Genomic DNA, 26,963 nt, shown 5'->3' on the forward strand with positions numbered 1-26,963 from the left:
CACACACACACACACACACACACACACACACACACACACACACACACACACACACACACACACGACAAGAGAAAGTGAATAGGGAGATAGAAGAGAAAGATAGAAAGAGAAAGTGAATGAAGTGAAGTATAAGGAAGAAGAGAAAGTGAAGTGAAAGGAAGAGGAAGAAAGTGAAGTTGGAGTGAAAGGAAAATTATAAATTTGGAGAGAAATAAAAAAGTCTGGGTAACAAAAGGAAAGAGGACCGTAATATCCTAATCAATCAAAAGTATTTTGATGAAAGTCTACTCAAGTACTACCCAGGTTGAAGCAAAAAATAGATAATCAAAAATTGCGTTCACAACAAAAATTGGACTTTCAATTCAGCATTTTCATGTGATCTCCAAGATCACATGAAAATGATCACATGAGCAAACACTAAATAATGGAAGGACTAAAAAAAGAGTCATTGTAGTACTAAATTAAACATATGTAATTGTAATTGCAATAAGTTAATCGACACCCCTAGGTAAGGGTAAAATAACAAACAACGAGTAGTGGAGGTGATAGGAGGGTGGGGACACCTTCTGCTTGAAGAAGTCCCTCTCCTCCAGGGTGAGGGTGTCGGCCTTAGCGATGACCGGGACGATGTTCACCACCTTGCTCAGTCGCCGCATGAACTCAACATCCAGCGGGCGCAGGCTGGGGAGAGGGAGAGAGAGGAAGGGAGAGGGAGCCGGAGAGAAAGAGAGAGAGGGGGAAAGAGGCAGACACAGGGAGATAGCAGAAGAGACACAGGGAGAGAGACAAGCACACAGACACGATTTTAATACTTACACTAGAGTATTTTGAAAAAAAAATCATGTATTACCCAGTACAGTTTGTGAATAAAAAACATTCGGGGTCACACAAACCCTGTTTTATGAGAAAAGTAGTGGTGATAAATACCAACTACTCCACACTAGAGGGCAGAGGTTCCTGGATACATTTATAATGCCTAAAATTCTCTTGAACATGAAAAAAACATGAAAGGGGTAGTAATGCCTCTCGTTTAAAACAGTGACTTACTTCATGGATATGTTTGGTTCTGTGTATTTCAAGCCAGAGCAATGCATGTATTGGAAAACATGAGATCAACAGGGTCTTTTAATGAGGCTGTGAGAGAAGATGTCATGGATGAACACACAGGCACACCAATGTGTGCGCCTTCACACACGCAATGTAGTGGGTGTAAGCTTCCCTGAAGCCAATCGACCTCTGTAAGACTGTAAGGTTAATGTGACAGCTGCCATAATGTATAAACCAGAGACATCAGAGGACATGTCTCAGAGACCAGGTCTGCTCCCCTTCCACCCCCATCTTCAAGTATTAGAGAGCAAGGCCAAGAGCCAGGAAGACTATCAACAGATGTAAATCCCTCCCAAGGTTCAGTCTCAGACGCCAGTGTGTGTGCACACACACACACACACACACACACACACACACACACACACACACACACACACACACACACACACACACACACACACACACACACACACACACACACACACACACACACACACACACACACACACACACATGGCTTGCTGAGATACGTCAACTCAAAGCCTGCCCAAGTACACAAACGTCCATCAATGTGTTCAGTCCACCCTATGGGTCCCCATTTTATGGACCAAGACCCTCCTGACCTGCAAGTGGGGTTAAACCAAGAGAGAGGGAGGGCGAGCAAGAAGACAGAAAGAAAGAAAGAGATGGAGGTCAGGAGGCTAGAGATAGAGATATAGGGTCGTAGTAGGAGAAGAGTCAGAGAAGAGTCAGAGAAGAGTCAGAGATTAGAGTCAGAGATAGCGGTAGAGCTATGGATAGAGATAGAGTTAGGGCAAAAGCTAGAGAGTAAGCTATAGGAATGGACAAAAAGAGATGTGTAAGAGAGCAAGAGAGAGTGGTTGATATAATCCAGATGTGGACAGCTGTAGGAGGTCTGGGGGGCTGTTTTAGATCTCGACTCTGTATCTTCAGTGTTCTGGGTTGTGTAGCAGTGGGGGAAAGGGAATAGATCTCAGGGTATGTATTGTATGCATGTACATATATGCATGTCCACATGAATCTGATATGTATGTACATGCAATATGTATGTGTATTTACTTTACCCTGCATCGTGTTCTACATTATAGAAACAACCTAACCCAATTTGATATTACACAAACAAGGAAATTAACCAGATAAATAATAATATCTTTAATATAGCAATGTGGCAGCAGGTTAGAAGCCAAGTTCTTAATGAAACTAAGTTATGTTGCACGTGTAATCCACTGGCCCAGCACTCTGTCCCCTCAAGAACATCGTTATGTGGCCTTGACTGGGGTCACATCGCAGTGTTTGGCCCGGGAGTCATGCCCCTCCCCCGATTTCCAGTACAAAAAAAGTATTTATCTTGCATCTTATGATCCGGATGAAGATTTTCTAAAATCCAGCGTCCACATGCCAGAAATCACATGGGGGATTCTACACTTCTGTCTGAATTCACGCATGACGTGTTTGTGTGTGTTTTTAATTTGATGTGGATATTGTATGGTGGTAGTATTATTGGTGTATAGTGTAGTGGTGTTTGTGTAGAGGTGGTAGTCTGTGGTACTAGCCAGTGGAGGATTGGTCATCGGGAGAGTCTGGAGATTTCCCGGAGGGCCGTTAATGTTTCGGGGTGAGCTGCCGGGCTGATTACTGCTGGCTAACAATGTTGCGTTTATAAAAGTTCCTTGCTGTGTCATCCAGTCAGCCTGCGCTGTGCGCTCGCAGCCTCTCACTCACTGTGTCCTACATACAAACACACGCAAGCCCTCAAACTGTTAACGCCGCACAACCAGGTCTATATACTGCTGAGGTGAGCAAATTAATGGCGCTACCCCAAGTGGCCCAGGTGTGCCTGGAAATGCAATTGGTCAGAAATCGAAAGACGTACCAGCTATGACAACATTGAACTCTCGTGCAGGCTGGTAGAGATTGTACAAGTGCAGGTTGGTAGAGATTGTATTAGTTACTTATTACAAGTTACTTCTGTAAATTGTAATGAGATTACTTTACTAGTAACTCCATTTGAAAAGCAACTTCACTACTTATTACTTTACTTTCCCGTTTCTTAATTTACTGTAGATACACTGACAAACATCATAGCCCTATCATCACTTAGTGTTTATTGCATAAATCTATACAAAATAGCATATAAAACCATATGAAAGAACAATATCCCTGTCTGCACAAAGAAATGCCTCACTGTAAAAATCCACAAACAACAGGATAATGTAGGGTATGGTGAGGTCAATCAGTAGCAACACACAAGTTTCAAAACACACAAACAGCTACGTCACTCAAATCGATCGCTACGGCAACGTGCCGAGGCAAGCAGGCGCTGCAGACACACAGGCAGCACGTATGCACGCACCACAACAGATCAGAACTTTACACGCAGGCAAACACGGCTTGGGTAACGTTACTATAGTCTAGTAAATTATTGTAGTTACCAATATTTTAAATGTAATGCGTTACTTTACTTTTTTTACCCCAAAAAGTTATATCGTTACTGTACCCCCAACACTGCATATATGTTTAATGAATTATACACACAATGAAGAAATGTTTTAAGAGTACATCTGTCTCGCTCTCATTCACTCAGTCACACACAAACACACACCTTTTTCACTGACCCAAGCACTGCAATCCAAAAATTGGAAGTAACTTGTAATTTGAGTAACTTTGTAACAAAGTACTTTTTTACTCTTACTCAAGTAGTTTTTCCAATTGGAACATTTACTTTTACTCAAGTCGATTTTGAAGGTAGTAATTGTACTTTAGTATAGTTTTTCAGTACTCTACCCACCACTGCTAGCATGTACAGCTGTTTGTATGTTAGCGTGGTTTAACATGGTGGTGGTAGTAGTGTGTGTGTACTAGTGATGGTAGTGTATGCTTCTAGAATTGACAGCTTTGTGTATGTTAGGGTAGTATAGCATGGTGGCGGTACTGTAAGTTGAAGGTAGCATAAGAGTTTGTATGGTTAGTGTAGCACAGCATTGGTGGTAGCGGACTGGTGGTTCTCACCAGTGGCCGGTGGGGGGGATGAAGTATATGCAGCAGTGGACCCTGGAGTCTGGGATCCTTTTCTTCCTGTTGATGTTGATCTCCTCCTGCAGGTAGGCCTCATACTGGTCGTTGATGAACTTCATGATGGGCTGCCAACTGAGACACACAGGAAGCACAGAGGGTAGCGAGAGGAAGAGAGGAAGCAGGAGGGGAGGATGTGGAAGAGGTGGTCAATGGCAGACAGACAGAATGACACAAGGGGGTGAAGGCGTAGTGGGGAAAGGAAGCAAGAGAATAAGGCAGAGTGCCATTAGGAGAGTCAAACATTTCAGTACTAGAATAACAACAATACGTTTACTGCTTGTGAAGAACTACAGCCATACTAGTAAGTACCAGTTCTCGTTGTTGATCTGGTCTCCGAAGCCCGGTGTGTCAATGACCGTCAGCTTCATCCTCACACCCTTCTCCTCCACATCTACCCCACACACACACACACACACACACACACACACACACACACACACACACACACACACACACACACACACACACACACACACACACACACACACACACACACACACACACACACACACACACACACACAGGTTAGTCGTAGCATCTATGAAAACCATTCCCATTCATAATAACCTTTATTGGATGAGAGAGGAAGGGAGAGGCTATGAAAAAGAGAGATTAGGGGAGAAATTGAGTAGGGGAAGTGAACAGGAAAGAGTCAGGCAGAGAGAAATACAGAGCAAAAAATAGAGGGAGTAATGGGAAGATCATGGTTTACAGAGAGGGAGGGAGGGAGGAGGGTGTATGTGTTGGGAGGGGTGTCATGTGTAAATGGAGCAGGCAGTAAGAGGGAGCCAGGCTGAGTGAGGTGGGCTGGCATGTGTAGATGGAGCAGGCAGCAAGAAAGGGGAAGGCAGGGCGTGGGAGGTCAGGGGTGTGTGCATGTGTAGATGGAGCAGGCCGTAAGAGGAAGGCAGGGCTTGGGGAGGTCCGAGGGGTTGTGGGAGAGGTCATTACCGTGGCTGATGGACTTGATCTCCACCGTCTTTGGGATCTTTTCCTGGGCCGTGGCCAGAGCAGACTTACGGCTCACTTTGGACTTGAAGAGCGTATTCATCAGGGTGGATTTGCCCAGTCCACTCTGTCCTGTGAGCAGCACAGAAACAAGAAGATTCATTTTATAGATTAAAGATTCAATAGAATGCCATACAAATGGAAGTGGTGTCTCTACCTTGAGGTAGTGGGTGGAATAGGAGTGTGTTAATAACAGTGATATTTTTATCACTATGAGGTCCGTCAAGGAGGATTAACATGGCTAGATGATACACAACAACCACCGTCAGGGGCACGTCAGGTATACCTATAGCTGATGTGGGCTGGAGCTCCATTCCCCGCTATGGCTTAGTATCTTCAGTAAGCCTGTCTGTTTTTTTTGTCATTGAAGAGAACTTAGTTCAACTCTTCATCCCTTATAACTGACCGCTACCCAAACAATCCATCCAAGAGATGGCCTAGAGTTCACCAGAGAGAGGCCACTGGTTTCCATACTGTAACACAGATATGGAACTTGTGACTCACATATGAACTCTTATGACTCACATAGGAAGTAGACAGCATTTTGAAAAGTTACTAGTAAGACTGCATTTTCAGCAACACAAAGAAATATGTCATATGGCAACAGGTGCATTAATTTGGTACGACCAAGTCTTGGGTTTCAAGCTCGACTAATTTATTGCCATTGTAGGGAGGGACTGCAATTCTACATACTATGCACACAAAGAGTTCAAGCACATTCAGTTTAGAGTATATGCTTGCTTGTTCTATGTAAATACATTTATCCTTATATAACCTTTTTTGGCCTCCAACATTCTACTAAAACTATCTGGATATTTTCAATAAAATATATTTTTAACACTTGACTACTTGACTCATTTATTATCGTAAAGTGCATTGTGCATAATGCGCAATAGACAAAGATTGCACGATAGATACATTTATACACACACCAAAAAAGATCTGTTATATATATATATATATATTGATTGTATATCCTAAAATAACCACAGTGACTTCCCCCCCGACCTACTGGTGGAAGAGGCTGATTGAGCGTGTTCAGTTCTGTCTCCTGGGCTATAAGCAGTGTCTGTGACTGAGGCATCTAATTTGACGAGAAAACGCAGACGCACCGTCGCAATGTTCTTGTTATCCTATAAAAGCAAACGTTTTTTATCAGAAAGAAAAGAGCATGTGTGCTGGGTCTCCTCTGTAGGTGTGTGTATGTGTGTGTTTCAAGGTGTGTAATGATGAGAAGGGTGTGGTGGAAAAGGGAGAAGAAAGGTGTTTTCAGAGCCTGCAGTTTGAGGCTGCTTATTAAGGAGATTAAAACGTTCCATACAGGCTTGATTAGAGAGGAAGACTGGATGCGTACACTTTGCTGTTATTCAGAAATTTCACTATAACCCTAAACCTTTGCTTCTTGATAGGCGAGACCTTCGAGGTTGACTGTACTTTAAGTGTAAAGCCCTTGAGCATCACAACCTGAATAGAGAATAAACTCCCAAACATGAGATCATGAAAGATGCAGAACAATATTCCAGGGGAATCACAAATATAAGCCAATCAAAACCAAATGTTAAATTACAAATGAGAGCAAATCTGTAAAGGAACTAACAAATAGTCTCAAGATCCTCTGAAACCGCTTCTCGTTTACAAGTATGGTCAAGATACAGGTATTTCTTCTCGAGATACAGGTATCTCTTCTCTAGGAAGACTACAGACTGTTGACACTCGTGTTGGAACCCAGCAAAACATGGATCCAACTCACCCACGACCATGATGTTGAGTTCGAAGCCCTGCTTCATTGCCTTCTTCCTCATCTGCTCCAGGATGGCGTCGATGCCCACATAGCTGAAGTCCAACACTGGACCTCCGCCGACGGCTATTTTCTCACTGTAAATCCCCCCTGACCCAGGGGGCATCATCACCTCTGGCGCCACTGCCAGCTCCGACATGGTACTGCGGTAGCTGATCGCCTCTGACCCTGCAGTCGCCAGCAACCAGATGATGATGGGGGGGGGGGGGAAGAGAGAGAGAGAGAGAGAGAGAGAGAGAGAGAGAGAGAGAGAGAGAGAGAGAGAGAAAATACATAAGAACGTGTGGAACCAATGACATAGGTGGTCTTTTTTTGGGGCTAGACAGTTGAGCTAGATTATGATAGGCAGACGGTAGGAGAATCAGATGCCAAGGAGAGTGAGGAAGTACGGTAAGGGGAGAGGGTGGGTGGCGGGAGGATATGCTGGGAGTGGGTGAGTGGGGGGATAGTCTGGCGGGGTTGAATGGAGGGAAGAAGGAATGCTGGAGAGGAAAATGCTAGAGCTAGGGAGGGACAGGGGTCAAAGCTTTAGGATGAAAAACATTTCCATTTCCTATGTGGATGGTACTGTACTGTGCTGCTGGAACACACCCTCATGAGAAAAGCTTTAAAAACACCAATGTAACATACAACTCTGTAATATTTCAATTTCAGCTAACATGTCACCACAGCTAATTGAAAAACAGCCAACGATTTTAATTTCAAATGCTGCACGTGGCCACATACAACATGTATTTTTCAGCCCACGGAAATTCCCCCTCGTAGGTGCTGCTGGGTTGCTGGCTCAGCACATTCTTTGTTCTACATCAGAAAGAGGATGTGGGGAGCCCAGCGACGCGTTTTCACCTTTCAACCGAGACATCCAACAGGAGAGGGGCAAAGTGCCTCTCACAGCCAGGAACATGCAGATATCACCATCATTACTTTTAAGATGACTCCCTATAGATTTAGATTTTCAATTGGGCTACTTGAACTGGTAGAATTCACTTGTGCAATCCATGTTGCAGGCATTGACGCAAACCAAGAAGCATGCGGCGGAAGCCACGTGCCTGTCTGCGGCACCAACGTAAGTCGAAAAGTGATTACAGATAAACCCACGATAAACAAGCTGAGCAGCAGTACAGACTAGTGCATTTCAGGCTGTTGCTGGTCCCCGTACAGGGCCTCCGTTGACAAGAGAGCTGGGAGATACCCAGTGATCACTGTAACTGAAACCTCAGCCACCGCACGCACACACACACACACACACACACACACACACACACACACACACACACACACACACACACACCACACACACCACACACACACACACACACACACACACACACACACACACACACACACACACACACACGAGAAGTCAGGGCAGGCCGCCAGGAATTTAACTGCCATTCGATTCCAGTAAAGGCAAAAACTTCACCTTTAAAACGATACCAGAGTGTACAACAAAAAACGAAAAATCTGACGGCAAAACAGACTCGGAAATAAAGAGAGTTTCAGTTTTTGAATCTGTTGCTCGAGCGGACAATGAAAGCCCAGTTTGTAGTCGATCTGGTTTGCATCTAATGTTGTATTGATTTGGAAGAAATTCCTGCGGCTGTTGGCGCTGCTGTGGTTAGAAACATGATTCTGGTTTATATTTGAAGTCTTTGTTCCAGTGTTCCATTTAGTTCTGGGTGCGTTTTGTGTGGGAAATCGTTTGCTGCGTGTGTGTTTGTGTGTGTTTGTGTGTGCCCGTGAGTGTGAGTGTCTGTGTCTATGTCTGTGTGTGTGTGTGTGTGTGTGTGTGTCCGTGTCCGTTTATGTGAAAAGGGAGCGGTAGGGACAGCCACCTAGGAAAGCTCTCCTGGCCTCCCCATCCTGTTCCAGTCATCGCTCAGCAACTTGGAGGAGAACTCCTCCACCTCCACTCCTCTCCATTCCTACCCGCTCCCTCAGAGCCATGCTCCTCTTTCCCCTCCAGAAACACACACTTTTGTTCTTTGTTCTTACGTTGACAAGGTTCGATATATTAGTTGAATTCTAATCTAATAATTCCAAATTCAATTTCCAAACTGTGTTGACGTTGCTGTGCGGTTTACGATGTTGGCCTTTGGTGTTGGTTTGGTGCTTGTGTTTAGGAGGTTGTTGGAGTACTTGTATGCTCGTCTTACTCCCGCTTCTCCATCTCTTCTCTGTTCATGCTATTCATTTTCCTGCTCGTTGTTTCAACCAGACATTGAATGTTATCCAGTTTTAGGGTTACCTTTTTCCCTCTACTTCACCAGCTATTTTTTATCCCCTTTCCATATTGACCATTTACAGTTTTTTTCATGTTTACAATACACCCTACAGCTGCCATACTGCACAGGTCCATCCCATTTTAGTTCACTTGAATGGTTTATGAAATGATTAAATAATGCGGATATCAAATAAACTAGGAAATTCAGATTCTCATAATAAATGAGAACCAGATCAGACACCAAAACCAGAATACTTTGAAGTCAGAATCTCAGCTGGCTATGTACTGTAAACTGAGATGCTAGCCGCTAGCTAAGTGCCTTAAACTAGGCAGGGCCACCATCACATGAGGCTCTGCTGTAGTTCAACAATGCAACGGCTTCAAAAAGCTGGATGCAGGGATAGCTTTGCAAAGACACTGGCCCCACTCAAATATCAGTTCAAAGTTAAAACAGAGGTAACCAAAGGACCCTGAGGCAAAGTCTCGTTGTTCAAGGACCATGGTGTTATCCAACCTTGGATTATATACAGCAATTGCATTTTATGCTTTTCTCAAAAGCTTCTCTTAGTGTAACACATGTCAAAATACTCTTTGGAGAAAATTTGGGACTTAATTTATAAACGATTTAGCATACTAAGTATTTAAGGATGTCTGCTAAACTAGGCTATAAACAATAAAATAGTTTATAGCCTAGTTTAGCAGACATCCTTAAATACTATAGTATGCTAAATAGTTTAATAATTGCAAAAATCTCCATACCTTTGATTTCCTTGTACTACGAAAAACTAGCCTACTTCTTGAAAGCTTGTGCCTGTTATAACAAAATAATAAAGTTATCAATGTAATCTTCGGTTTCTTTGCAATTTCTTTCTCACCCACCCACACGGTATGGTGAAAAGGGATTGAGAGAGACGGATACAGAAAAATGTTTCTAGAGGGACGAAGAAGGAGTAAGGTATACGATATAAACACACACACGCTTCTCTCCGAAACATGGCCTTTGCACCAGTGAGGAGATGGCGTTGTAATGGATTAATACATTTCTCCTAATCTGAACAGAAAACAAATGTTATTTTAGATATTAGGAAAACAGAATGAGTCACCGAGAGAATTTGCCATGAGCCTGTTTTCAATTACAGAACCCCTCCTTGTTTTCCCAATAGTACGAGTTAGCTTAGCTTAGCTTTTGTTAAATACTACAAGCAGTCCCCTATGTTAGAAAGAGCTTGTGAGGCTTTGCGTGTGTGCATGCATGCGTGTGTGTGCGGGGATGTATAAGGGTCAACAGGAAGGGTGCTGAAAAATATGTTTGGAAAAGGCTAACTAAGAGTAGAGCCAAGAAAAGCAGAGCGAAGACGGCAAAGATAATAAAGTATATGGGGAGCTGAACATTTAAAAAAAGGCAAGAAGAGCAAGAAGATATAGCCGGAGGAGGAGAGATTTATAGACATGGTTTATAGGACAGGATGGATTGGAGGGAATAGAGAACATGTTTGCGGGAATTTAAATGCGTTACACTTTGGACCAATGGAAATTCCTCCAGAAACCCCAACAGGCTTTGCAATAGAGCAGAAAACTCTGAAGAGACAGCCAGCTTGACGTGTCACTGTTTAACCACAGATGCCTCGCCTGTACGGCTGGGCGATTAATTGAATTTCGAGTTTTCAATTTTTTACATAATTTTTTTATGTTTTATAGAAAGTGCAACAGCTGGATACATATCAGGACAATATTTTAGAAACCAGGCTGAATGAACTAACGATTCGCGAACGACTCCTCCCAGCTCAGTTGAGTTTCCGGTAAATCGATTCACCGGGAACTCGAATGAACTGGGAGGAGTCGTTCGCGAATCAGCCTAGTTTCCGGTAGCGGTGAATCGCATCATGGAATGCACGCTATTGGACGGTTCTCAGTCAGTCAGACTCAGTGGAGTTAGTGCTATCAGAAACTCGTTCAGTCGAGTTTCCGGTGAATCGAATGGTGAACGAGACGAACGAGAGAAACTAACCGGTTCGGTTCGTTCGTCCTAAAGACTCGTTCATTCGAACCGGTTCGCGAACGACCGAGCCAACGCTACTGGGTACGACAGCTTTAAGATCATACATCAATGAGTTTGGGGGTGTATAATCAAAATGGACTGTACCCCATTCACATTTTGGGGTGGAACATCTCGGAGATGTCAAAGAGTTGATATGGGATTGTTAAAAGGAGTTGCCAAAAAGCTCAATTTCAACAATCAAAGGGAGTCAATCAGCAGTTCTGACATTTTTTTGGCCTAAGAGCCTTTTTACAAGCCTGCTTTAAACTCCTTGTTTTCCCCCCTGCATTGGAGTTCCCAGTGCAGTAAAAACCAGGGGGGAAGAAAAAAGAGGGCAAGAGAGAAAGGACAATTCAAGAGGAGGAGAGGGAGAAAGTAAAAGAGAGGCAGAGATACAGAGAGGGCAATGAACACACCAAGGGATGGGCGATATGGCAGAAAGATTGAGGGGAAGCACTAATTACACTGTTTCTCAGACCGAGTACACATTTGGGTACTCACTGATAACCAAGAACTGATACGAGTACTTAATAATACCGTACAGTTTAAATAGCCAGTGAACCCACCGTTTCAGATGGAATTTGAACACTGTGATATAAACAAAGAAAGATTTGGTCTGAGAGTTTTAGGATGGACGTGGGACGTAATCATGGCAATTTTATAATACTTTTTCAATAGCGTCGTTGTGTAACTGTTATGTGTGTTATAATAAGAGTTTTTGCATATGAATTGCACCACGTACCAAAGCGATATACTATGGCTTGGTAGATCATAACTGCTTTTAGTTGCCACAGACCTCAGGCATACAGAACTATGGGGAGCTCACACTGGAAAAAGGGTTTTATGCCGCACTTCATCTGATTATTATTTTGTAATTCAAATAAACATTTTTTGTTTTATTTTTAAAATAACTTTTTTTTATTTCAAAATACTGTGAAATATAGATATTTTTAGTTAGGAGTTCAATTAAGAAATATCTATTTTGACAAATGTAAAATGTCAAGGTTACGTACAAGCCTGCGCATGCGCATTAAATACAAAGACGCTTACGACTACTGGACCAAACCGCAGTGTTGCCAACTTAGCGATTTTGTCGCTATATTTAGCTACTTTTCAGACCCCTTTGGCGACTTTTTTTCAAAACAGCGACAAGCGACAAATCTAGCTTCTTTTTCAGCTGCTATTGGTGACTTTTGGCGACTTTTTGAGGTGAAAGCACTAGACTTGACCAGAGTGACGATGACTCACTGGCGGCAGTAGCTCAGGTGGTAGAGCGGGTTGGCTGGTAATCTGAAGGTTGTTGGTTCAATCCCCGGCTTCACCAAGCAGTGTATCGAGGTGTCTTTGGCAAAGCACCTAACCCTGACTGATGTCGCGATGTGATGTCGAATCCAGACAGAAGCGCCTCAAGGCCATGAAGCGGCGAGAGCCGAGCGGGAAGAAATGATGATGATGATGTATACAATAATGAGAAACAATTGTTTGATTAAATTGTAATCTTTTTGATTGGATAAACCAAATTATTTCTGATAGATATTTCTTAAATGAGAACCAATTGTTGGAGTGAATCAATATTTTTTTTGTTTAGGGATTTAACATACGATTTAAATGTATTAACTTCATTCAAAGAATAGAATTATACTTGGTGCCAAGTTGTATTATTTTGTTTTTATGAACATAGGAAATATTGTTTGAGGCAAGCTATATATTTGTCATTGGCTCAAGTTATGTAATATAGATGTGAACCATTACCCATGTTTTTTTTACTTGGTTCAACAGAAGGCTTTTTCCAGTGCAGGGAAGGAATTGGAAGTGGGGGCGGTACCTTTATTTCCTGATTAAAATCGTTTTTTATTTTTAAACATAAAATCAAACTAAACCATAAATTCTAATGAATCAAAAAATAATCGATTAATTACCAAGCTCTACCCACTACCACAAGGACTTAATAGCTATCCCCTGGGGGTAAACCCCTTGACTAGAAGAGGGGAAATTGGGGGTGGTGGCAATAATAATTTATTATTTGGGGTCGTAACCCTTGTTTCCATTCTTTCATACCAATGGATCTGGAAATCTATACACTATAAGAGGTATTATCATTGTGAAGTTTTAAATTAAACACCAAATCCTGTATATTGGATGTATTTCAGGTAACCAAGGCTACATAACTACATGTAGTGTGAGGTACAGTCAACTGGTCAGATAAACTGGGAGAGCACGGCATTAACACTTCAATTCCCACTGAGGCTAGCAATGGGAAGAATTTATGAACTCACGGTACTGTTGCCAGGATGATTTGGAAATATACGTCTACCAAATGGGAGGCTTATAACATAATATTACATAAATAATCATTTCAGTGCTACTAGATTAATATGTCAGGGATAATGTGTAAAATGCCGATCATTACCAGTAAAATAAGCGAAGAAGGGGCTTATCTTCGTTACATTATCCCTCTTATTACACGGCTACTTGCCAAAACTAAAAAATAACTTCACACAATGTGTCTTTTCCCATTTTATTTGTTACCAGCATTCGTACCGTTGATCAGCAGAGAAATAGTCAGCCAAAGACGTTGACGTCGCATAGCAACCGAGTACGCTGGGGTTGATAAGTTACCGGGACTACTTGCGGAGTGATACGAAAGACAGCAGTCAATTATACTGAATTGAATTATCAAATATAATTCACCGCCGGAAGTTGTGAAGGGCCCATACAAGTGAACGGAGAGTTCCACGGCATTGAGAAGAACCGTGTATTAAGCCCTTATATTATATTAGTATACAATGAAGTGAGTGTTAATACATTAATAAGCCCATACATTTTATTAATATTAAATAAAGTCAGTGTTACTAAATTAATAAGCCTATACATTATATTACTATACAATGTGAATACTACATTCATGAGCCCACAGTAAGAAACACTGTAAAGTCCAGGTTTTATAAAGAAAACCCTGCACAACACACTGTAGAGTCAACCTCTGCCAGCAGTGCATACTGACGACTGGGAATGCGTGTTAATTGCAGTAATGAGTCAAGAATCCCACGGCTTTGGCCAGACAGCTTGCGGAATGTTTTCTGCCGCCACACAGTCATGAAACTTCTAAAAACGTAAAGAGCTGTTTGAAGTTGTATCTGCCTAGGGCAAATACTACCATGAAATAAGCTTCCTTGTAGGAAGATTTGCATATTTTTGCATCCTTTAAAACTATTAACCATTGAAAAAGTCTTGCAAGAAATAGTACACAAAAAATCACCAGGGCAGATTTATCATTCATAGGGTAATCAAGGGCCAATACACCGGTACAGTGGCTATTAGGGCTGACACTTTTTATTCAATATTTGAATATGCATTCGAACATGACATGCGATATCCGTAATCGAATATATTTAAATGATTCAGTTTTTAAAGTGCATGTTGTGTAGCGCATTTTTTGCAGTCTATGATTAGACCGTTTGGTTTTATCTTATTGTTTGCCATCTCATCACAGTAGAAGGCGCGCTAGCGAATAATAGTATATCCTTTTACAAAAATGGATAACGCACAGAGCAGCCAGCCTAAGCGGAAAATTGCGACCCAAAGTCCGCCCCGCAGTCAGCAACACGCTGCACTGGTGAAGAGACACAATCTGCAACAAATATCCGCTTCTCACAACATTGACCCGCAGATACCTGTGTGTGCCAGGCCCGTCTGTGCGAACGTATGTTCTCCACCGCAGGTGACATTGTGAATAAAAAGAGAGCCGCACTTGATCCAGATCAAGTTGATAGATGGTGTTTCTAGCAAACAAAATTAGGAAATTCATTTATTGTAGACAGGCTATAGGCCTTACTTCTGCTGCTGTCTCCTGTTTAAGTTTTTACGTCATTGTTTGCGCTGTGAAATTCTTTTTATTTTAATTTTTTATGATATGCTTAGTGGCACTTGATATTGATTAAGTTGATAACCTGTTTCAAAATAAGTTTTTTTTTCAGACAGGATATGGCCTAAGTCCTGTTTATGTCTCCTCTTTTCACGTAATAAATTTGTGATTGAATCTCTCTTACGTTTATTATTATTATTTTTTTTTTTTTGTAGATATTCGAATATATTCTTATACATTGCTTGATATTCGATATGCGTTCAAACTAGATTTTTCTCAAAAGTGACAGCACTAGTGGCTATTGTCTGTGATATTAGCCCATACACCTCTGGCCCCAAACACATAGGCGTGTTTGAGTTCAAACAAAAGTCTTGGGGTTGTAAATATAAGATAACATTAACTTGTTTGTCTCTTGAGTTACATGAAGGCCATATATTGATATTTTTGTACATTGTATAATTTAGAATGTACATGTCTTCATCCAGTCATTCCTATTGGTCTAGTTCCATAAAGGACAGATAAGCTGTCAACAGGTCTAGGTATGTCGCTATAGGGTTTGCAAACTTTCCCTGTAAGATAACTCTGACCTGGTGAGCGTCACCAACACGAGATGCCAGATATAGCCCTCATCCCATTCTACTTGGCTACTGTGCCCCATGAGCCATCTGTGAATTCAGGTATGCCTTCATAGATATTGGTTGCATAGAAAGTTTAACTTATTTCAACTAGTTACTTACTAGTTAATGCTACCAGTACTGGTTGGTACCACACACCTTAACAAGTTTTCCTGCGTACGTCGAGTCTACCGCATGCGTTTCGGATGCGTTTTAGTGAACGGGTTGGATGTTCTCTAGACGCAACACAAACCTTCAACAACACAAGTTAGCAAGCCCTACACTTGGTTGCATTTTAAATTAATGGACTTCTTGTGAACTGCTACGCAATTACGCAACCAGTATGTCGGAGGCATCCCATGCCTATAATGAGACTAGAACAGTTTAGAATCCCTGCACTAAATTACCTCCTGGCATGGGATCAGGGGGTAATTTAGTGCAGTGAATCTACACTGGTCTAGCCTCAGTACCCATATGTGTCATTATTCATTAGGTCACAATCCAAAATTAAACATATCTATCAATATAGCGGTATTCAACAATGCAATCATGTACTGTTAAATACATTTAGCAAACAAAAAATGCAACAACAGTCAATTAAATAATAAGCCATTGAAACATGAATTGACATTGAAACATGGGCTTCTTTCTAAAGACTAAGGTTTGGCATATGCTTTGCGACCCATTCGAAATGCAAACTTATTGGTCGCTGCCCACCAGTTCAGAATCACTAATTTAGGGGGTACCACAACACCATTCATTGGCCCAGTATTTGATGCTCAGCGGAACCAGGGGTACTTCGTGCTGCAACCAAGGGAAGCCTTTTCTATCTGGCACACACAGTGCAACGCTACAAGACTGAAATACGCTCTATTAAGAGTGTCTTCTGCAAGAGAAGAATTTATGAAGTGATTGACCCACCTACACTGGACAAGAGGTAACCAACAGCACCCTAATGGAAACAAAAGGAATGCAGCAGAAGGACAGTGTGAAGGGGCGTGTGGAGAACAACAGGGAAAGTTATCTTGCCTGCTGGTTCTCATAGAGCTTGATTTACCCAAGTGCTAAAGTCATCACTTCCTGTGTTATTAGGATTTCCTGCTTTTGGTTTGACCACAGCATGTAAAAGAACAAAAAACACAAATGACCCAATACTTCTAGTAATAAAGAGTTGTGGGTGGATGGCTTTCTCATACATCCATATCTATACTTTATAAATCGTTATTATTATGTAAAGAATGAACCATCTCTAGACACAAATGTATAAAGAGGCAGTTCAAAGTTTCCTGTCACCTCAAACATGAAAAGTTCAGTGATTGGTATCAGCCCACCGCTTTTCTGTACAGTCAGCAATCTACTGTTATAATACTAGACTGCTTTGTTTAACAGCAGGTCAGCATGCACCTGATATCCACACGACGTGCAGATTGCAGATATTGTGAAAACCAGACAATACAAGCCACAGACGATGATGCCACAGTGATGATCAGCATTTCCTGGCTCCGAAATCACAACAAATATGGCGTTCATAAAAGGGTTAATAAACATTAATAAAAGGGTGGGAAAGCCCCACAACTTTTTTATGAGGTTATAAGATGGGGGATACTCTGCAAAATACAATATGTCTGCTTCATCTGGCTAAACATGCTTTCCAGAGTGGTAGTTTCCTATTGCCTGCAAACCTACCCCGAGCAATTGTGAATTGTAACGTGGGTTTTTTCTAAGAATCTGTTTTCTAAGAATCCCAATGTATCTGCTCTTTCTTATAACTTCACGTCTGTCACAACTGATGTGATCATATTTATTTTCAAACTCATTGGTGGAATTTCTTGGTGACCGATACCCAAACTCTTACCGCAACAGTTCATCAGTCGAGTGCTGGAGAACTGCGACAACATCAGTGCAATACTTTGCTTTTCAAAGTCTGCGATTAACAATGCAAAGCTTGCACACACGCACAAATGCTGACCTTTTCAATGTCCCGTGCACAGCTGGTGAAAGGCCACTGTGCCTGCCCTCATTGGGAAAACACAAGAAAGAGCCACAAAAGAGCTATTTTCCACTAACAATGTGTGTGCACATAAGAGGAACAAGGGGAAGAAAGGTTGAGAGAGTCAGAGTGAGACTCGAGGGACCACAGGGGCGGCTGGTGAAGGTGAAGGTTGATTGGTTGCCATGGATGCGGTATCTGGTGGGATTCCCTCAAGGGATTTTTGGATCTGGATTGGTTTGGATTAAAAAGGTTTGCCACCAACAACACACAGGTCGTCTTAAATCAGGGCTACGCACGAATGCACGCACACAGGCACGCATGCACACACGCACCGACGTACGCAAACACAAGGCTTTTGGTAATCCCAGTCTAACATACAGCAGTGCCTAATTTCCCATTTGAGATTAATTAAGTACATCCATCTCCTCATACTATTCTAGTTGTGCTACAAATCCGACTCTAAATGGTTTTAATAAATATATAAAGAGGGATGGATTTCACTAAGCTTCACTAACTTGAAGTTGATTAATTGGTTGCAGAGCAATAATACTTTATTAAAATAAAAAAATCTGTTCAAATTAAAATATCTATATATATTTTTAACATTTTATTCATGGAGAGTTAGACAGGAGGTATGGGAGAGAGAGAGAGAGAGAGGAGGACATGCAGCAAAGGGCCAAGGGCAGGAATCAAACCCCAGGCGCTGCGGTAAGGACTGAGCCTGATTCTTGAGTTGATTGTCATTTGACCCAGTATTCCTTATCTGAATGCAAGAAAAATAAAAAAGGCAATTTTCTAACACTATAATCAATAAAAAAATGCACAATGTAGTGTGTATTTAGCTACATAAGCTAACCGAACACAGTGAGTCTCCATTCACTGCTGCCTAAATTCTGCATGGTCATTGTGAGAGCCCTTTAGACTCAATGCTAATGTGTGTAAGTTGAAGTGAAATGGATTATGACATGAAACCGGAAAGCTTTTTTTCTGCAAAAATACACACACACACACACACACACACACACACACACACACACACACACACACACACACACACACACACACACACACACACACACACACACACACACACACACACACACACACACACACACACACACACACACACACACACACACACAAGCAATCATTTGCCAATTCCTTTGCTCATTGTATATTAGTTTGCTAAGCCTTCAGGCTCTTTTTCATAGCATCTTAAATATCAGTCAGGCGAGGTATACAAATAGCACGTGAACTGTCTGCTCACCGAACCTGATCCGAGTGGATGAACACATAACTGAAGACTATAAAAACAACAAGGAAACTAAGACGGTCTGCTGAACATGAAAACAAGGAAAAAACTAATACTTGAAAGAACATGACATGACTTTCTACCTTTCCCTCAACGATCAAACTCAATCGGGCACCCACACAAACACAACAACAACACACCCACGCATTCATCCCGGTGTGTAGAGGAATGCTCACCGTATGGCGTGTGTGTGTGTGCGTCGTCCCCGGCAGCAGCGCAGCTCTCCAGTGCGAGAGACCAGAGTCGACTGCTCTCCCGAAGCCCACAGCCTGCTTCCTCCCGCCCACCAATGTCACGTGACAGAGGACCCACAGCAACAGGACACGCCCACTTCCTTTAGACACCAGAACCCAACCCTCCCTCTGCCTTCCCAAAAACATTCCCTCCTACCCTTAAGTGAGGCCAACTAAATTATTCAAATTGAAAATAAAAAAAAGAGTGGCAGAGAACAAGATGGAATGATTGGCTGGAGAGATAGAGGTAGAGTTTGTGTCAGTGACACACAAGCACAATACCTTTATCCAGATGTGAGGAAGAGCGGAGAGGTTGATAGAATAACAATACACAAATTGGACAAGGCATGAAACAGGAGAACAACGTTTAAAGTGTGTACGCGCCTGGGCACGTGCAAACCCCAATTACCTGGCCTGACCCTGGCCATAGCCCCAGGAGATGTGGAGGGGGCCTCCCTCAACATCCCTCTCATTCCAGCATCACCATGATGGCCAACCTGGAGGCAGACTCCCACCAGACCCAAACCGGCTGTACTAGTTGTGTTTTACAATGTAGGAAAATGAAGAAAAAAGCCCTGTCATTGTGTTCTACTTCCCTTTTCATCTCGCTGCTCTCTGAACTGTTTCCTCAACAGAGCAGTAAAAGCCCTGTGTTTAGAGGGGAGACTGCGGATAGATCAACCGACGCCTGGGGTTTTACCAGGCCTTGGGACCTTGGAAGGGGGGTTTCTCTGGAGCCGTGTGTCGAGGCTGCCTCAAATCCCTGTGGCAGTTGGGGGACGTACCTCAATGTATGGGTGAAGTCATAGAGAACCCTCGCATACTACTATTACCTCAGATATTTAGTCGTGTATGAAAGCAAACCCTTTCATATAAAGTTGGAGTTTACATTGAATTCAGATTCAGGTCAATAGGAGCAGGTAGGTTGGTAGGTAGTTAGGTGTGGGGTAGGACCCAGGACCTTTTGTCTGGAGATCGAACACCCTAGCCACTACACTTCCCTGACAAAAGGTCAAAGAGATTGTTTAACCTATAGATCCCTTAGTGGTATAATAGTCATGAGTTAAGCCCTCAAATTAGCAGGGAGCAAGGCAGTTTGCCATCTTGCTCAGGGATGCCTTCAGATAGACTTTACTGGACCTCAAACGAGATTGAAGGTAGGAAATGGAACGCAACAACCATGCCAAGTTGAGGGGGACTAAAAAGTGTAATCTTGAGCCACCCATTGAAAAGGTTATTTTGTCTGCGATGTAAAACAATGATTAAAAAGTTGAAAGATAAAAGAACTAAATGAAATGCATGAGCCACTGATTTTGTTGCAAGTTTCATTGTTTTGATGAGTTCGTTTTTACAAAGGAGCAGTATCAAAATACTGTTTAAATCAAGTCTTTCAATGCTCCCCATATCCCAGCCAGTCAGCCACTCTCTCTATCCCCCTCTGTGGTGTGATCACCTAGGCTGTTTTCCCAAGCCCCCCCCCCCCCATCCCACAGAGAAATAACCCCGCCAACACACACACACACACACACACACACACACACACACACACACACACACACACACACACACACACACACACACACACACACACACACACACACACACACACACACACACACACACACACACACACACACACAAAATAAACTGAACAACGAATCAAAATCTGTGGCAATGAATGTTAAACATTAAATCAATTGACCCCCAATACACGCCCCGACAGAGTTTCTCCTGAAAAGACCCGACTTCAGCCGACTTCCCTTGCTCACTTACACGTAAGCCCTGCAGCTCCAAACTGGAGCTGCTGGTCGATCCAACAGCACTCGGCTATTAAGACGAGTCAAATTACAAGTACAAGAGCACCACTGAGGACACAGACTTTTGGTTCCGCCTAACTCTTCGGTTCCAGCAGCCGGTGGTTGGTATTGATGGGTGGGTTGATTGTGATGACAGAGATATCCTTGACTGAGTTTATTGGGTTCAGAGAGAGCAAAGATGGTGGGCAGCAGAAGCTGTTGGTTTTTCCGGCCACCTGAAGGATGTTAGCTGTGCCCAAGGGCATGCATAACGCACGGCGCCCTGGTGAATAGCACTGGCATGAGTCCATGACATGAGTAATGATAGGAGTTGTACCTGTCAACTCGGAACGGATAAGTTGGGGAATCGGGGGATATGATGCTGGGGGGAATCATTGACTGTAAAAATGATAGAAGTAGCGGTCATGACGTAACCCAATAGCTTACTGAAGTCACCCAATGGCGTATTTGATTTCACGTTATGGGCACTGCCATTGCTTTACATTTTTTTGCAACCAGCAGAGTACGCGATCCATATTTGGCAGAGGGCAGAAATTGAATGGCCACCCTTTAGTAGTTCATGGTACCTCTACAACTTTAGAATTCGGAGTTGAGCTAGCCACCTCTAACCAACTGAAGAAAATGATGCATTAACTTTATAGAACAAGAATGAAATACAAATTTTCCCATTGACTGGAAATGGTTACCTGTCTTTTGGATTCCCTTCACAGGGAGCCCCCTGTGAGCCCCCTGTGAGCCCGCTAGGTAAACTATGGTGTTCATGGGAAATGTTTAGGAGAGCAGAATCAGCACAGAGAAATGTTGTCTTTGTATGCCTGGTTTTCCATCAACAGGTCATCATCATTATGTGATCTCTCGCTCTCTTTAGCTCCCTCGTTCTCTCTAGCTCCTCACTCTCTCTCTCCATCTGTTGGTTATTATGAGTGTTGCAGCAGTATACACAAAACATTAGGCTGGCATTATACATATTCATCATATATATCTGCATAAAAAATTACTTAAATAAATCAGAGAGAACAATAAGCTGAATTACCTTCAATGCCATTCCTGGTTTCTTATTTTTTTTAGTGATTTGCAAATTACATCTGACTGAGATACACAGTGTGTGGGAGTTCTTGATGCACTGCCTCCTGCCTCAGGTCACTCCTTGTGTCCACCTAGATCTGTGCTGGATAGATCAGTCTACCAGCCTACCCAGTGGACTGAAGTAAACGTTGCTCATCTATCCAGGCTGGTAGACTGATCTATCCCGCACAGATCTAGGTGGACACGCCCACTAGTGATGTCATATGGGGCAGACTTTTGAAACGGCTTGTAAGGCTAATCACACTCACACCTGGTGGTATAATATGTCCCCTTTAAGGTAAGTAAGTCCTTTATTAAACAGTAAATTACGCATTTTGCAGGTACGGGATCATAAGTGGTAAACAATGCTTATTAAGGTTAATTAAGTCCTTTAATATACACTAATTAACAGTTAATGAGTACTATATGTTGTCAAGGTTGATAAAATGCAGACATGTTGAGTGATTGATCCGTTTTGTGCCTCATATCAGATCCTTAAATTAAAGGTTTTTATTTTGAAGGTAAATACAGAAGTTCTGCTTATGCAAGTGGCTTATGGCTTGACGGCCATCGGGAGGTTCGGGATATTCCCCGAAAGGGGATTATTATTTTATAATATTATATAATAACATATTTATATTTGTTTTAATATTTTTTTCAATTTAAGATGTAAAATGATTTATTTGGGCTGGCCTGCTGGATATTTGCAAACAGCGCGAAACGGAGCTGGCCTGACCGTAAAACAGGGCCGAAACCGTCCATTTAGATGGGTTTATTTACAGTAATTAAACAATAATTAGGAGGTTCTATTGGGTGAAATCTTAATTAATGGAGTAGGAAGGGTATAATAAGGTTATACAGAATAAGGTATTACTACGTGTCGGATAATTACTAATAAAGTGCCAGTATGTCCCTAATAGGCATATTAATAAGCACCTAGTTAATGGCGAATATGTGTATCCTAATATAAAGTGTTGCCAAAAGTTCTTGGATTAAGCTTCTTAAATTAGTCAGAATAACAGAATACTGCATAAATACTATCTTTATCTTTATACCGAGAATATTCTGAGTTTACCATTGTCATTAATTCTCACTGTTAGTGTATCTCATAGGATTCCTTAAATGTTGGTAATTAGTTATTGTTGAACAGTTCTGTAACTATAGGGCATCGAGAGAAGGTATCTATACAACAGTGACACATTGAAGCCCCAAACACAGATATACAGTATATCGGTCTGGATGGTTGTCCAGCTATTGAATCTCTCACTAAAAACTAGCCCTCTCCTTTTAATACAGCAGAACAACACATCACACTAGTCACTAGTGTATCAACAACATATGCATATGGTATAGCCCTTAAGCGCTGAGCATCACCCTACTCTAGAATTGCTAGACCATTGTTCATCTCCATGTCTTTTGTCTTAAATGAAGGTCATACTGACCATTAAAACTTGCTTCTACGTTTCTGACTTGGCTATTGTCAAATGTTTAGAACACAGAAATGCATTCTGATTCCCAGGTTAATGTATAAGCAGACTCTGCTGCTAAACTGCTGGATTTAAACCTTCCCTGATGGCCTTAGAAGGCCTACATTTTAAAGTCAGTGCAACTCGACTAGTACCAGTCCTCTCACTTGGTGATGTGGCTACTGCAGAATAGTGCCCACACTTGAGAAGACAGTTAGTCTAAGATCAGCTGTGCACCCTTGGAGCCTAGCTTGTGGTTCCACCCTGATGGTAAGTTAGTAGCCCCTCATTTGGCCTTCATGCTCTGTGCCGGCTGGCACACGACTCTTCACATGGAGGAAAAGGGAGGTTGAACCAGGCTGTTCAGTCACAACAGTCCGCACCAGGACTCTGCTCCAACTGGACAGCATGGTAATAAAGGTTTGATATGTGTTCAACATGTCATTCAACAGGTAAGATAACCCAACTCACCATCATTCTGCACCATCAGGATCTTTGAGACTACATTCACACACTTTCTTTTAAACCCTAACCACTTTCCTCAAGAGACTTAGTTTTTGCTTACAGACAGACCCACATTGTAATCCTGGTTTAATAAACACATACATCTCACGTACTACATGCATACAGTCAATTGCATGCGATATATGAAAGCCATAGCGAAATTATACAGAGTATAAAGTTGTTAAGTTTAGAAAGCTACGCCTGTTTCTAGTGAAGCATTGCAAACATGGAGAAGCGTTGCCAGAAAATTAGAGCAGCCTCCTGCAAAACGTACCTTCCCTGTGTGTTCAACCGATCGATAACTGCCGTTCAGGAGAAATAGTGATGCTAAATAACTCAGATTCAGTCATTGCATTGAACTGCAATAAAGGTTTGCATGAACTTGACCATTACTATGTGTCGTGAAGTGTTCTTTAAAAAATTATGGGTCATGACCCTTAACTGAATCAAAACTAATAATTTGTTTCTGGGAAGGGGGGCATGGTGCATCTCCCCAAAGGTGGGTAATGGAATGGAAACACCTTGGGATGCCCTGACCTCCCCTGCTCATTCCAAATGTGACTCGCCGGCCCAAGATTGCAGCACATTACCACAGTTTGACCTATAGCTCATTTCTTGGTTGAGGTTGTCAGAACCAATCCGTATGGCAGTGGGCTTCCAGGAGACCACGGGACTAAGGGGAGGAGCTCGGTTTAGGAGCATTGGCGTGGGCTGGCCAACACATGTTTTGCAGGTTAGTCAACAGTGGCCGGGGCTCAAAAGCAACAAACGGGGTCGTTAGTGAGAGCGAGCGTATTTATACTTGGTTTACCTCATCCTTGCTCGACATTTTAAGTGTCACATATTCATGAAAGTGCCCAGGCATTATGTCATCGTTGATTGACCACATGAAATGAGCAACCCGGCGACATCCAACATGGGCTGAATTATGTTTCAATTTAAAACAAATCAAAAAGGAATATCTGTTTACAAAGACATTGTCTGAAACCACGGTGCTGGACAATATGCAGTGTATAATGACCACTGCAGAATGCACTGTATATTATGGAGCCCCTCCATGATCACCACTTTGTTTTTCCAACCCATGCTGGAGAATCTGATGAGCTAATGCTTGGCCGCTGGCGTCTTGCTAACACTGTACGTGTCCCTTCTTTATAGCCAATCTCAGATCGTTGCTGCAACTCTTCCCAGGCTGGCCTACATTCACAGAAAGCCTCACAAGTAGACTCGATTTCCACCTTGCAGTATAGAATTATAAATCCCTCATAAATATATGAGGGATTGCAGATAAATATAGAGAATCCGAGATTTTAAGCATCGTGCTGTTCAGAAGTTTTCAAAGCAGCAGAAAAGCAATGAGAGTGGAATTAACAACTTCACCACCAGGTGTCATTAATACCCCTCTTTATATTCATTTCCGGGCTGCTTATTTCAGACAAAAGAAAAGGTGAGTAGTGTGCTTAGAGCTTAGTGTTCAAAGTGTGCTTATATAATTATTCTGGATCCGACCAAGATATTATGAAGCCAAAGAATATAATTCAAGTGATGTCAGTGTGTCCATTCAAAGCAAGAATGGAAAATGAGATATCCCAGGCAAATACATTTGTTAAGCGGGGCATGTTGCATAAATGTGAGCACAAATGCATGGGAATCAGAAGTGTTATTGTGGTGTTCAGTGCACAAATGCAGACACATCAATTTACAAAAATGATTATTAACATTAGATAAGAATTTCTGAACACGGCCCTAACCAAACATTCAGTACATGTTAGATGTATAAAGTTGCATAAAAAGTTGCATAAAATAACTATTCTCCCCTTTATCTTTATTTTTACATAACCGACTTTAGTTTCCTCAGATGGAATTTATGAAGCGGCAGCGAATGCAGTGTATTTCAGACCAAGCCCCCATCAAACAATAACAAACCACAAAACAAAAATGGAAAAGCAAACGCACAACGGGGCCAGGTACTCACTCTCTGTAGGTCTGGAGGCGTGGGTCGGGGAGACGGGGCACTGCACCCTCTCCCCCCGGGGCTCTGCCGCGGCGGGCGGAGGGCTGCTCGGCACTGGGGGTGGATGGCTGCCGCCCTGGTTGTCATGGCTGCTGTTGTTCTCCAGCAGCAGCAGATCCTGCTGTCTGAACACGGGCGCCTCTGGCCTCCTGGAGCTCACCTCCGTGGGGCTGGGCGTGGCAGGCTCCGGCCTCTTCTGCTGGGGGGGCTCGGGGATCCGGGTGCTGCAGGCCGCCGCGGCGGGCTGGGAGTCCGTCCTCCTTGGGGGCGCGGGGGGCTCTTGGGGGCGTGTCAAACTCATCTCTGCCCGCCTTTGGAGGGAGCTGGGGAGGGGCCCGGAGGAGCCGCTCTCTGGGTGGTTACTCCGACTGTTCAGGCCTACCTCAGGGCGCTTGAGGCCGAAGCGGGCGATTCCGGCACTGGGGGAGCTGTCGATCTGCTTGGAGGAGACCTCGATGGAGATCTCCGTGCGTCGGCTGGGGGCCGCATCGGGGTTCCGGCCTCCCGATAAGTCGATGCGCCTAATGCCCGTCTTTGGGGAGCGGGAATTGGAGGGCTCGGAAGGGGAAGTTCTGGAAGAAGAGTAGTCTGAGTTGCGGGAGCCGAGGTCGTAGCTCCGCTGGCTGGACGTGGAGGAGTTGGACGAGCGGAGGGGGTTGGTGGTGCGGCGGGTCAGGGGCGAAGGGTGAGTGGATGAGTCTGCCTCCTCCACCTCAAACGACCGCTTTAGCGCTGAAACACACAAGAAGGGCCGCATTATTACAAAATGCAACAAAAAAGTCTAATATTGTATCCAGGCTTTTTATCAGTACACAGGCCTTTAGCAGAAGAGCCTTAGGTATTTTGATCGGACTGTTAATCTAGTAGGC

The 26,963-nt window shown here is 42.9% G+C and overlaps 1 protein-coding gene across 5 annotated transcripts in view; it reads right to left on the reverse strand.

The window, feature by feature from the left end:
* LOC130374079 (septin-9-like) overlaps positions 1 to 26,963 on the reverse strand; it is a 77,150-nt gene that overhangs the window by 5,052 nt on the left and 45,135 nt on the right. For 4 of the 5 annotated variants that reach the window (XM_056580653.1, XM_056580677.1, XM_056580661.1 and 1 more), the window contains 6 exons: positions 26,056 to 26,826; positions 6,902 to 7,117; positions 5,095 to 5,223; positions 4,453 to 4,534; positions 4,078 to 4,215; positions 564 to 681 (listed from right to left, as the gene is read on the reverse strand). In XM_056580653.1, the coding sequence (XP_056436628.1) occupies positions 564 to 681; positions 4,078 to 4,215; positions 4,453 to 4,534; positions 5,095 to 5,223; positions 6,902 to 7,117; positions 26,056 to 26,826 (1,454 nt within the window). Of the gene's footprint in view, positions 1 to 563; positions 682 to 4,077; positions 4,216 to 4,452; positions 4,535 to 5,094; positions 5,224 to 6,901; positions 7,118 to 19,171; positions 19,304 to 26,055; positions 26,827 to 26,963 lie in introns of those variants that run through there. The other variant, XM_056580685.1, reaches the window with a different exon arrangement.

Source organism: Gadus chalcogrammus, chromosome 2 (assembly GCF_026213295.1).
Source record: "Gadus chalcogrammus isolate NIFS_2021 chromosome 2, NIFS_Gcha_1.0, whole genome shotgun sequence".
Classification (NCBI taxonomy): domain Eukaryota; kingdom Metazoa; phylum Chordata; class Actinopteri; order Gadiformes; family Gadidae; genus Gadus; species Gadus chalcogrammus.